Genomic DNA, 14291 nt, shown 5'->3' with positions numbered 1-14291 from the left:
AAGGTGTGTATTTAATACATATTTACTTAGGTAGGAAGAACTTCATCCATTAATTCATTGAATGCTTCAACACTCATAACAGGTTATTAATCCACTTAACAGATGTGGAGTCTGAAGTTCATTTAGGGGAATGATGTAGCCACAGCTGTAGTTTAAAAGTGGCAAATCATAGTTATTATTTGCCTTGTGATGTGTCTATAAAATTATTTGAAATTAATGAGGAAGAAAGATCTATGAATTTTTAAGTGCAAGTTTTAATCACATGTCTGCACTCATAGTTACCAGGTTTTTGGGGGTAATTTCAAGATTGTATTACATTACACTTCAGTTATATTCCTTTATAATGAGGAATATTATTAATTTAGACTATGCATATCTCTGTGATATAGCTGAAAAACGCATGCCAGCTCAAGACTGAGAATGAACTAAAGGGGACCCCAATCTCAGTTTGATCTTTCTACACACCCAGCTTCTCTGCCCTTCTCCTTAGAGCTGTCCTCTCAACCCTCCTGCACTGGATGTTAGTAAGAATTTCTCTGACTAAACGAAAATATCCATGTTTTAGGAATCTGTGACATTCGAAGATGTAGCCATAGACTTCAGCCAGGAGGAGTGGGCCCTGCTTGACACATCCCAGAGAAAGCTCTTCAGAGATGTGATGCTGGAAAATATCAACCACCTGGTCTCTCTAGGTGAGTCTGTCCATATTTATGTCTGTAGGTAGGTGGGTGGGTAGGTAGGTAGGTATTCGTTGGTTCAATCAGTAAGTATGTAGAACAGCTTCTCATACCAACCCCACACTCTATCCTGGTTCTTTCGTAGACCTTATAACTACATGAAGGAAAGTTGTTTCTTCATATTTTACTCACATATAGTTCGTCACCCCACTAAAATGTAATCTTGACCACAATTCACTGTCTTTCTTGGTACTCAGTCCCTAATACTCAGAACAGATTTGAGAATTCAATGAATATTTTTTTGAATGCATAAGTTGAATAAATATTTTCTAAATAATTATTCTGCTCTAGTCACTATGCTGAGGCTTGACTACAGACTAGTGAAAATAACAAAACTTTGACTATTCCTGTAGAACTTAGGATTATTGGCATCTGTTTGGAAATAATATTCAACCCACTGTGGAGACATTTAATGTCTCATTGCTGAAAAAACTGAGCATTTCTGTATTCTGTCTTCAGACATGGCTATGGACATCAGCAACCAGAGGTCTTCACTATTTTGGACACACAGTCTGTATTTCAGTTATTTCAGTGTTTTCTCTGTTCAGGATGTTGTTGCTTGGGTTGAACTTCAGTGGTCTCCTTACTCTTCCTCAGTAACCTGTCCTGGACTTGATGACCATACATTTTTATTAGCACAGAACTCAGAATCCATGTTTTCTTTTTCCATGAACAGGGTATCATCATAGCAAATCGGATGTGATTTTCCATTTGGAACAAGGTGAAGAGCTGTGGTTTGAAGGAAGAGGATTTTTCCAAAGCCACAGTCCAGGTATGTAGCAGGGGCCTGTGCTTCAGTATGAGGTGGTGCCTTTTCAGTGGGTGAGTACTTAGAAATATCAACTGAAGATTTTGTTAAACGAGTAATATTTCCTAAAATGTAGGTGAAGGACATTGGGGCAAAATTCTTCAAATGTTATCATTCCTTATGTATTTCAATCACATGTGTCCTTCCTGCCATTTTTTTTTTTTTTCCAAGCTTTAGGGAAAAGGATATTCATATACTTACTGAAATTAACCCTTTCACATAATAACTGTTGTTCTCATCTTCCTCTTTGAAGGTTTTCCCTCTCTTTACCTACCCAACATCTTATCTCCATTTTAATATTTTCATATTTCAGTCCTGAAAATCTTTACTAATTATCAGTGCTCTATAATGTATTTCTGTTTCCTATAGTATTTCCTATCAAAGTGCCAATTTTTTAAAATATACTCACATGGGTCTTGTGACTTTTCAACATTTTCATTCCCCTAATGCCATTCTAATTTTTTTTCAATTATTTTAGGCAGGGAAAGTGCCCTTAAAGAAGAAATGTTAGCCACATGGAATATCAGCAGTAAGGATATTCCTTTATAATGAGGAATATTATTAATTTAGACTATGCATATTTTAGGCAGGGAAAGTGCCCTTAAAGAAGAAATGTTAGCCACATGGAATATCAGCAGTAAGGATATTCCTTTATAATGAGGAATATTATTAATTTAGACTATGCATATTTTAGGCAGGGAAAGTGCCCTTAAAGAAGAAATGTTAGCCACATGGAATATCAGCAGTAAGGATACATCTACAATCATCCCAGTGGTAAGTTTCATGAATTTTAGCCCTGGTCATCCAAATTAAAGACCTGGCAGTGGGATGTTAGTAATTGAGCACAATAGGTTGATATACATTATGTTGGGACTAAGCTATTTTTGAGCAAACAGTTTTGTATGGTTTGAATTAAGTGAAGAAATTAACCTGAGCTCAAAACCATAACTTCATATCTTTAACAAATAAATAAATAAATGGCAACTACATAAACAATGTTCATATGCCTAGTCTTTGAAATGTATTAATCTATAAATTAATCTATAAGCTCTGCAGTTAGGGTGCTGGAAAGAAAAAGTTTTATGTATACAAGAAGTAACACATCCTGTGTTCCAGGTAGCACTGTAAAGATTTTAAATGGAGACTTCCACTGAATGATTTGTTTTAGATCCACACATAGAAAAATGAATGTATGAATGTATGTAAGTAAACCATTAATGGCCTTTTATCTTCCTTCCCTAAAGCAGGTATCTCACACTCCAGAGGATCCCTTTGAATGTAATGATTTGGGAGAAGATTTCATATATAGCTCAACACTGAGTCAGCATTTGTTAACTCACATGGAAAAAATACCCTGTATCAGCAAACAGTGTCAGAAACCCCTCAGTGACCAATCATACCTTAATCAGCATAAGCAGATCCACACTAGAGGTAAGTCATGTGAGTGCCATCTGTGTGGGAAAGCTTTTAGTAATTGCTCTAGCCTTAGAAGACACGAGATGACTCACACTGGCGAGAAACCCTATGAATGCCATATCTGTGGGAATGCCTTTATTCAAAGCTCTGACCTTAGAAAACACAATCTAACTCACACTGGAGAGAAACCATATGAATGTCATCTCTGTGGGAAAGCCTTTAGTCAGTCCTCTAACCTCAGACAGCATGAGAGGACCCACACTGGGGAGCAACCTTATGAATGTCAACTGTGTGGGAAAGCCTTCAGTAAATGTTCTGCTCTTAGACGACATGAGAGAACTCACACTGGAGAGAAACCTTATGAATGTCATCTCTGTGGGAAATCCTTCAGTCAGTGTTCTGCCCTTAGACGACATGAGGGAACCCACAATGGAGAGAAAAGTATGAATGCCTTCAGTAAATATTCTGACCTTAGATGATGTGGAACAAAGGTTACAAATGTAGAGGAGACTTCAACCATAGCTTTAGCATTTAAACACACAGAGGACTCACATTGAAGAAGCACTGCAATCAATGTGAAAGATCCTTCGTTCATCTGTACTCATTTTGACATCTGCAAACTTAAGTAGAAGAGAATCTATGTGTGTGACATTTATGTGGCAAAACCTTCAATGAGTGGTCTGATCGTAGATGACATTAGAGAACTCATACTGTAAATATAAGGAATGTGGAAGTCTTTAACAACAACTCTAAACTATAAACACACTAGAGAGCTTGCACAGGGAGAACCCAGGTCTATAATCAAGGTGAAGATGCTTTCATCTATAATTCATGGTTAAGCAACATGAGCAAAATCCATTTGGAAAAACACCTAGGTGCTTAATCACTGAACAAACATTCAGGCAAGCAGTCTTTTTTTTTCTTTTTAGGGCTGCACCTGCAGCATATGGAAGTTTCCAGGCTAGAGGTCGAATTGGAGGTGCAGATGCCAGCCTACACCAAAGCCACAGCAACACGGGATCCAAGCCACATCAATGACCTACTCCACTGCTCACAGCAACACTGGATCCTTAACCCACTGAGTGAAGACAGGAATTGAACCCACATCTTTATGGATACTAGTCAGGTTCGTACCCTGCTGAACATGGGAACTCCGTCAGCCAAGCAGTCTTGATATGCACAAGAACACTCCATGAAGGAATAACCCCTAAAATGGATGTAAGAGAATGAAGGCTCTTGAGGAGTACCAAGTAATTCATTCTGGAGAAGTGATTCAATGAAAAATCCTTTATTCATGGAGCAATGCCTGTGGTCCATTGTGGACTCAGACTGTACAAAACACTTTCAGCGTAATGAAAGAAGGAAAGTTTTCAATGATTTCTCATTTCATAATCAACCTTAAGGTTCTCACACTGAGGAGATGGGGATCCTAAAATCAAAGTGGAGAGATTTTCATCTAGATTTCACATTCAGAAAACTAAGTTTAGGAGGAAAAAAACTTTTCAAAGTTCTTTTAACATACAATTTAGCAAATAATTCTGAATTTGTAGAGAACTATTAATGGGGTAAATCTGACATATAAATGCAAGATAGTAAAGTGATTTGGGAATACCCAAATGCAGAATTTTGTAAGAAATTAAACATTTAGATTAATTTTAGATTACTTGTAAATATTTGAACAATAAACTTTGTTACTGAAAAACCTACTATGTTAGTGAAGTTCTAGTTTTCTTTATGCAGCTGTAAACACACAGATCTGGGTCTGCACTCCATAATGTGTGGGTGATTCAGCCCTACTCTCTGAGTCTCCCTTTTCTCTAACAGCTACTTACAGACAACTCATCTCCATTCATTCCAGTTTCCCACCAACATCAGCTGTCACCAGCCCCTCCAGGTCCAATGCAGCTCCCCATTCAGGCAGAGGTTGCTGTTGCAATTGGGTGGGAAGCCATGAGGCTGGCCAAAACACAGCACTGCATCACTATATCTGAACAAGGTGAGAGCTACCATTGCTGGTGCTCGTGAAGGTGGCGGATTAGAAGATGTGTGGAGCTCAGACAAACATGTCAGGACTATCCCAGCAGGCACCCCAGCCCATGCCAGGCACCCATCCTGACTCCAGTGTTGCTCCCCTATCGGGGTGAGGACACCAATCTTGAGAAGGAAGAGCTCATGCTTAGAGGGAATGGAAACATTCTGTGGCTCAGTTTCTTCAGTTCTAAGGTGGGAGGAAGCTTAGTGCCCTTATCTTAAAAGTTGTAATGAGTACTACTAATGCACTGATACTGTGTACACCAAGTTGTTACTGCAGGTAGTAGGCATTTTGTGTTTGAAAATAGAGACCATTTTTTACAAATTGGATGTAGGTACACCACTCTTATCTAATTTTTAATATTGAAATGGTTCATTTAAAAATATAACAGGTTTGTATTATTACTACGTTTAACCTGCTTAGGACATATATAATTTACCCTAAAGCTCTAGTTGACTTTAGCTGTGATCCTGAGCCACAACTGAATTTGAGACTTAGATGGTGGCTTAATCAGAAATCTTTACCTCTTCTGCCCAAGTATGTCTCTAGGTGGGAAGTGCCTATCCTGGCACTGCTGGGGTGGGGCCTATGCCAGGGCTGGGACTCCCTGGGAATGATGTACACGCTTCCTTCTCAGATGAGCTCACATCATCCCACTGGGTTTTTCCACACTGGCCTATGCTTATGCATGTGCTGGGCATTTGTGAGATCAAGGGATTTCAGAACTGGTGACATAAAATTATGACCACAGGGGGGCAGCATCACAGCAAGATATATTGGGTGGCACAAAGGCAGCTTGCCCATCAAGAGAAGTACCTCCCAGGATGAATCCTTCCAGAGGCTAGAGTGTGGGGCCACCATGGGGAAAGAGATAGAGCAAAGGGACTCTGGGGAGGTGTCTGGAAAGGAGAGGTTCGTTGTGTACGTGAAGTCCCTCAGCCCCAAGATGAGGAATCTCTGGGTCAGAGAACTACGAAAGGCCAGCAGAAGCTTCGAGACTTGTGCTGCCTATGATTTACCTTACCTTTTGGCCAGCAGGTTTTGGGTGCATTTTTACAGGATGTATACAGCAGGAAGTATCTAAATAGTTTAAAATCTACTATGTTTAAAACAATTCAGTATGTAAAAATTTGTATTTGGCACTGATGGGCTTTTGAAATAATGGACATGGTCTCCTGCGAAGATGTAAACAGGCCCAATGCACAAGGACCATCTCTGACTCATTTATAAAACACCACCTGATAATTTCCATTGGTCTTTTTTTCTTCATATTTACTCATTATTTATTTTGCCTGTTCAAATCTGATGCTGGAACCTATAGTACTTTTCGACTCCAGAATATCTCTTTGACTCCATTTTATAATTGCTCTATCTAGCTACATGTCTCTCTGTCTCTGTCTCTCTCTCTCTCTCTCTCTCTCTCTCGCCTATGCCCACAGCCTGGAGAAGTTCTGGCCCATGGATCATTTAATCTGTGTCACAGCAAGTAGAGACAATGCCAGATCCTTATCCCACTGAGCCACCAGGGAACTCCTATAATTCCTATCTCTTTATTGAAACTCTTGATTTAATGAAGCATCATTTGCCTGGTTTCCTTCAGTTCTTTGAGCATCACCGAGACATTCGTTTAAAGTCTTTGTCTATTCAGGCAATATTGCAAAGCCACAGTAATCAAGACAGTGTCATACTGGTACCAAAACAGACATATAGACCAATGGAACAAATTAGAGAACCCAGAAATAAGTCCAGATACCTACAGTCAATTAATCTTCAACAAAGTAGGCAAGAATAGGAAAATGGAGAAAAGTCAGTCTTTTCAGCAAGTGGTGCTGGGAAAACTGGACAGCTGCATGTAAATCAATGAAACTGGAACACGCCCTCACACCATGCACAAAAATAAACTCAAAATGGCTGAAAGACTTAAGACAAGACACCATTAAACTCCTGGAAGAGAACATAAGCAAAATATTCTCTGACATCAGCCTTACAAATGTTTTCTTAGGTCAGTCTCCCAAGGCAACAGAAATAAAAGCAAAAATAAACCAATAGGACCTAATCAAACTGACAAGAATTTGAACAGCAAAAGAAACCATAAAAAAAACCAGAAAGACAACATATGGGATGGGAGAAAATAGCTTCAAATGATGCAACTGACAAGGGTTTAATCTCTAAAATATGCAAACAACTTACTCAACTCAACAGCAAAAAAAAACCAGCCCAATTTTAAAAATGGGCAAAAGATCTGAATAGACATTTCTCCAAAGAAGATATACAGATGGCCAACAAGCACATGAGAAAATGCTCAACATCACTAATTATTAGAGAAATACAAAATAAAATTACAGTGAGGTGCCACCTGACACCTGTCAGAATGGCCATCATTAACAAGTCAACAAATAGCAAACGTTGGAGTTCCCGTCATGGCGCAGTGGTTAACGAATCCAACTAGGAACCATGAGGTTGCGGGTTCAGTCCCTGCCCTTGCTCAGCGGGTTAATGATCCGGCGTTGCCGTGAGCTGTGGTGTAGGTTGCAGACACGGCTCGGATCCCACGTTGCTGTTGCTCTGGCGTAGGCCAGTAGCTACAGCTCGATTAGACCCCTAGCCTGGGAACCTCCATAAGCCGTGGGAGCGGCCCAAGAAACAGCAAAAAGACCAAAAAAAAAAAAAAAAAATAGCAAATGTTGGAGAGGGTGTGGAGAAAAAGGTACCCTCTTACACTATTACACTATTGGTGGGAATGTAAATTGGTACAACCACTATGGAAAACAGTATGGAGGTACCTCAGAAAAGTAACACAGCACTACCATATGAGCCAGCAATTCCAGTCTTAGGCATATATCCGGACAAATCTTTCTTGAAAAAGATACATGCACCACTCTTTTCATTGCAGCACTATTCACAATAGCCAAGACATGGAAACAACCTAAAGGTCCATCAACAGATGAATGAATTAAGATGTGATATGTATACACAATGGGATACTACTAATCCATAAAAAAGAACAAAATAATACCATTTGCAACAACGTGGTTGGAACTAGAGACCCTCATACTAAGTGAAGTAAGTCAGAAAGAGAAATAAATACTGTATCACTTACATCTGGAATCTAATATATGGCACAAATAAATCTTTCCATAGAAAAGAAACCCATGCACTCAGACTTGTGGTTGCCAAAGGGGAAAGGAACGGAATGGGATGGACTGGGAGTCTGGGGTTAATAGATGCAAACTGTTGCATTTGGTGTAGATGGGCAATGAGATCCTTCTGTATAGCATAGTCATTTATGATGGAACATGATGGAGGATAATGTGAGAAAAAAATGTATGTGTGTGTGTGTGAGACTGGGTCATTTTGCTGTACAGTGGAAGTTGACAGAACACTGTAAACCAACTATAATGGAAAAAATAAAAATCATTAAAAATTAAAGACTTTGTCTAGTAAGTCCAATGTCTGTGTTTCTGCAGAGACAGTATCTTTTAATTTTCTTTTTTTTTTTTTTCTCCCTGAGAATGGGGTGTACTTTTTTGTTTCTTTGTATGTTTTATAAATGAGTCATAATTTTTTGTTGAGTGCTGGATATTTTGAATATTATAATGTGTCTAGAAATCAGATTCTCCTGCCTTCCTGGGATTTGCTCTTGGCACTTCATGTGGATTGTGCTTATTTGTTTGTTTAGGAATTTTCTGAACTCTTCTTGTAAAGGGTCTTTGCTGTGAACGCCACTGATGTCTATGTTAGCTTGGTGGTCACCTTGTGGTTTGAGAGGTATCTCTTTAAACACCTGGAGCCCAAACAAACAAACAACCCTCCCCCACCACACACACAGTATATATATGGTCTGCTAGTCTTAGCAAAATATCTGTGTCCTTCCTTCCTTTCTTCCTTTTTTTTTTTCTTTTTTTTCTGCTTTTTAGGGCCACACCCTTGGCATATGGAGTTTCCCAGGCTAGGGGTCTAATCGGAGCTACATCTGCCAGCCTGTGCCAAAGCCACAGCAATGCCAGATCCAAGCCGAGACTGCGACCTACACCACAGCTCACGGCAACGCCAGATCCTTAACCCACTGAGCGAGGGCAGGGGTCGAACCCACACCCTCCTGGTTCCTAGTCGGATTTGTTTCTGCTGCACCACGACGAGAACTTTTGCTTTCTTCTTTTTTTGCCATGCCTACAGCATGCAGAAGTTCCTGAGTCAGGGATCAAACCCATGCCACAGCAGTGACAGCCTCAAATCCTTAAGTAGGCAACAAGAGAACTCCCTAGATTCCACTTCTGAGCTATAATCTCCACCTGCGTGGATTACAAGTGTGAAAAATGAATTACATTTCAAAATGAAGTTATTAACTCTTCCACAAATAAAAATTCCTTCTCTTCTAGTCTTCAAAGTCAGATAATGGTTCCCCTAGATATCCAAGGATCAATCTTTGACACTATTTCAGAACCAGATAAGCCAGCACTGCTGTCACCTCTACACTGAGTACTACTGTCATCCTGCATTTTCACTGTAGTATTCATGCACATGTAACTGCTCCATAGTCATTAGGTGTCAGGAATTAAATACCTTTTCTTCTGAGGTTGCATCTTTAAATTTTAAGCCTTTCCTTCTCAATTAGTTGGCTTGAGTAGGCCCTATATTTTCTTCTGGTTACTCATCTAATTCCTCACTGCATTTGTTGGTTTGCTTCTTTCGTCACTGCCAAGACTACCCACAGAAAAATCACCTGCAGAATCTTAAGGCAATTTTTCCTTTGACTGTAATTTATGATGAATAAACAGAAAAACCATGTACATAATCACCTAATCTGCCCTCAGATGGTTATGACAAATGGCCACAGTATGACTAAGTAATCCTCTTCATAAAGTTCAATAGCAAAATAAAGGAGGTTGGATCAACATGGTGAAACTTCTCCAGTACTCACCATAACCTAAGTAGATGGAAAACATGTGATATGGCAAGGTTATTAAGTGTGCTGTCATCAAACTCCTGAGATCAGGGCTTCCTTTTTTCTAGGAAAAGACATACATTTGTTTTGGGATGGCACTTTGATATAGTTGATAATTCATTAGATTTATAACACAGTAGATAGACCCTATTTACCATGCATCAATCAAAATAAATCTGATCAAGGAATAGGTAGTTTAACAAAAACTGTCCCTCTAAGTAAATCATTTAGATACAATTATGGAAAACAGTAATTCCTTAAATCCTGTTGGTGTTCTAAAGGCATCCAAAGGCCTCACTACTTTGTGGGGTTTGGCCTTTTCCAGCAAGAACTGCAGGGAATTTATAGCAAGGTGATCAGTATTTATTGTTAAGTGGGTTTAAGCTACCAAAATATTCTCAGGCTGCAGGCTTCGATGAGGCAATTCTACTTCTGGGTATTTATCTAAAGAAAATGAAAAAACTAACTCTAAAAAAAATATGTGCACCCCATGTTCACTGCAGCGTTATTTCTAATAGCCAAGACATGGAAAAAAGCATATGTTCATCAATGGATGTATGAATAATGAAAATATGCTCATATACAATGCAATATTATTCAGCTGTAAAAAGAAGGAAATCATGCCATATGTAAAAATTTGTGACCTTAAAGGACATTATGCTAGGTGAGATAAGTCAGAGGAAGACAAATACTTTATGATCTCACTTATATGTAAATCTTAAAAAGAAAACAAAACAAAACACCTCATAGATACAGAAGACAGATTGATGATTGTTAGTGGTAGGGATGGGGAATGGGCAAAATGTGTGAAGATGGTCAAAATGTATAAACTTCCAGTCATAAAATAGTTGTGGTGATGTAAAGTACAGCAGGGTGACTATAGCTAATAATACTGTATTGTATATTTGAAAGTTGCTAAGAGAATGGATCTTAAAAGTTCTCATCCCAAGAAAAAATGTGTAACTATGTAGTGATGGATGCTAAGTAGGCATATTGTGGTGATTTTGCAATATATACAAATGTTGAATCTCTGTGTTATACACCTGGAACTAATATAATGTTGATATGTCAATTATATCTCAATTTAAAAATTTATTTATTTCAGCAATTCCTGTCACACTGAGGTCCTGCAAAAAGACCTATTGTAAGATTAAATTAATTCAAAATTATCTAAGACATCATTGGATCACACACAAAAAAATGTTAATCACAGTAATAATTCAACTTGAAAATGAGATAAACTGAGAAGCATTATTTTTAAATATATTGGCAGTAAGGCAACTTCCTCTAAAACCTGGAAAGTAAAATTATGATAAATTCTGACTTGGATGTGAATAAAAGATCAACATTTAAATGTTGTGTGTTTTAACACACCAACTTTTCAAAATTTTTTCAACTACTTTCACTTTATAGAAAAAGCATGCTCTAAAAATTAATAAAAAACATGTAGAGTTGCAAATACTTTGCTCTCGCCTGGGAACTGGGCACAGGTTGACAGTGAGTGACAGAGGGGTGGCAGGTAGAGCCCAAGACACTCCCACCCAATTTAACACAGACACAAAAGGCTGGGTTAGTACCCTGAAACCTGTATGGTTGGCTGGCTGAGGCACAGCTCAACTTCCCTTCGCTCATATTTCTTCTTCCTCATCATTTCCAAAGATGTTCATCTCAAGATGACCCTGAACAAATATCCACACACAGAACCCCATCTCCTCTGCCCCCTGGGAACCAAAACTTGGACACGTGTGAAAAGATTGCAGGGAGATCACAGCAGAAGGAATCAAATTCTGCTGAGGCTGAAAATAAGATAACGATGGATGACATCTTATGAAATGTGTTTTTTGAATAGATATTAGCTGCCGGCAGGAGTAATATCCATGAATCAGTTGGGACAGAAAACAAAATTGTTTGCAGTAGGGAGAAATGTTAAATAGCTCCATCGTCAACTTGGATGAAAAAGGAGATGAGTGGGAAGCTATTTGAAATCAAAGGAGTTCAAATTGTTTGTTTTTCTCTTTTCATTTCAAATTTCAGGTTGGGTGATACCACAACATATTTAAATGCTAAGAGGAGGGTCAGAGAGGGGGAGCCATTTAAAACAAAGTGTATATGGTTGGTTTACAACTCATACAATTCAATATCAAAACTATAAGCAACCCAATTAAAAATTGAGCAGAGATCTGAACAGACATTTTACAAAGAAGTTCAGTAAGCCACAGACAGATGAAAAGATGCTCAGCAATGCTAATCAGAGACTTCCCTGGTCTGGTAGTTAGGAGGCTGCACTTTCACTGCTGTGGCCTGGGTTCAATCCCTGGGCTAAGAACTAAATCCCACATCAAGCCGCACTGCACACCATGCCCCAAAACAACCAGCCAAACAAACAAGAAGACCAATGCTGATCAAAGTAATGCGAGTACAAGCCACAATGAGATATCATCTCACACCTGACAGAATGGCCATCACCAAAATTCTACAAAAAGCAAATGTTGTCTATAAGATGGAGAAAAAAGAACCCTAGTACACTGTTGGCGGAAGGAAAACAGTATGGAGTTTCCTCAAAAAAGTAAAAATAGAAATCTTATATGATCCCACAATTCTACCCCTGGGTATAGATCTGAGAAAAGGAAAACACCAGTTCAAATAGATACATGCACCTCCCATATTCACAGCGGTATTATTACAGGAGGTAAGATATGGAAGCAACGTAAGCGTCCATCCAGAGGTGAATGGATAATGGAGATATGTATATGCATATACATATATACATAAAACATATATACAATGGAATATTGCTCAGCCATAAAAATGAATGAAATTTGCCATTTGCAACAACAAGGATGGACCCGGAAGGTATTATGCTTAGTAAAATAAGTGAGGCAAGACAAATACTATGTTATCACTTTTATATGTAATCTAGGGAAAAAACCCAAAGAAATGAAGAAAAGCAAAACAGAAATGGACTCACAGATATAGAATACAAACTAGTGGTTACCACTGGGAAGAGAGGAGGAGAAAGGGCCAAATAGGGTTTTGGAATTAAGAGGTACAAACTGCCAAGTATAAAATAAATAAGCTACAAGGATATATTATGCAACAGGGAATATAGACAATATTTCATAATAACTTTAATGGAGTGTAATCTATAAAAAAATACTGTATCATTATGTTATGCATCTGAAATGAATATAATATTAAACATCAACTATGCTTTTAAAAATTAGATGAAAATAAAGTGTATACATTTTATTTATTTATTTATTTATTTATTGTCTTTTTTTTTATCTTTGTTGTTGTTGTTGTTGCTATTTCTTGGGCCGCTCCCGTGGCATATGGAGGTTCCCAGGCTAGGGGTCGAATCGGAGCTGTAGCCACCGGCCTATGCCAGAGCCACAGCAACGCGGGATCCGAGCCGCGTCTGCAACCTACACCACAGCTCACGGCAACGCGGGATCGTTAACCCACTGAGCAAGGGCAGGGACCGAACCCGCAACCTCATGGTTCCTAGTCGGATTCGTTAACCACTGCGCCACGACGGGAACTCCGAATTCTGGATACAGTAGCCTCAGTATGACCCATCTCCTTGAATGGTACAGAACAGCTAAATGTCATGTGAATTTGGAGCAATAGGCTTAGGCAGGTAAGAGCAGTTGCCCTGTTGCCCCTTCCTTAACCACTTTCACTTCATATGTTGCAGTGAAGAGTGGCCAGCAGCCACTTTGCTGAGGATCTCCTGACAGACAGGAGGTACACAGCTGGCTTCCATGTTTGGTTTATATTTGTTATTCAGATAATTATTTGGAATCCAGCTGAATACAAACAGGTCATCATTTCACCAAACATATGGACATGGACTCTCTAACTTGGTATCTGGAATGTTTTCTTTCCTTTATCATTCATTATAATAGGAACATTTTCTGTGTCAAAAAATACATCTCAAACCACTTGAACATGAAAGTGCATAGCACCAGAATCTTTGCTTATTTTCTCTTTACCAACCTGTGACCCTTTTACCAATTAGGCCCCCTGGTGTTTCCCACCCAACATTTACTTGTCTGTTCTGTGAAGAGATGTTTGTTTGCCCTTCAATTTCCTCCTTAATTTTTGCCTTTCTTTTTTTTTTTTTTTTTTTTTTTTGATGGTTTTGTGTTCTACAATGAGTAAAGTTAAGAGATTGTAGTCTTTTTATAAGTGTCTTGATGATGTTTTAGGCTCAAAGGTGATAATTCTCCTTGACTGATTAAGAAGAGCAAAGGTCATGTGACTTTGGGTTAGAATACACTCAGGGAGGTAAGGGCAATTTCCCATTGACACTACCTCAAACAACTTGAATGCTTAATTTCCTCCACTTGA

General features: G+C 38.8%; 1 protein-coding gene across 50 annotated transcripts in view; it reads left to right on the top strand.

Annotated features, from left to right (window-relative positions):
* The window catches only part of LOC100525433 (zinc finger protein 705A), a 35938-nt gene that overhangs the window by 13812 nt on the left and 7835 nt on the right, over nucleotides 1-14291 (top strand). For 16 of the 50 annotated variants that reach the window (XM_084999855.1, XM_084999852.1, XM_084999853.1 and 13 more), the window contains 4 exons: nucleotides 566-692; nucleotides 1414-1509; nucleotides 2240-2319; nucleotides 2790-4667. In XM_084999855.1, the coding sequence (XP_084855981.1) occupies nucleotides 566-692; nucleotides 1414-1509; nucleotides 2240-2319; nucleotides 2790-3440 (954 nt within the window). In that variant the 3' untranslated portion in view covers nucleotides 3441-4667. Of the gene's footprint in view, nucleotides 1-565; nucleotides 693-1413; nucleotides 1510-2239; nucleotides 2320-2789; nucleotides 4668-4819; nucleotides 6245-6432; nucleotides 6895-7886; nucleotides 8423-14291 lie in introns of those variants that run through there. The other 34 variants (XM_084999865.1, XM_084999864.1, XM_084999856.1 and 31 more) reach the window with 10 other exon arrangements.

This window comes from Sus scrofa, chromosome 15 (genome assembly GCF_054392235.1).
Source record: "Sus scrofa isolate SSC_HxYL_T2T_F1_AM1 chromosome 15, Sscrofa_HxYL_maternal_Yorkshire_Landrace_v2.0, whole genome shotgun sequence".
NCBI lineage: Eukaryota > Metazoa > Chordata > Mammalia > Artiodactyla > Suidae > Sus > Sus scrofa.
Note: the sequence above shows the minus strand (reverse complement) of the source record. Positions and strands in the feature narration are given on the sequence as shown.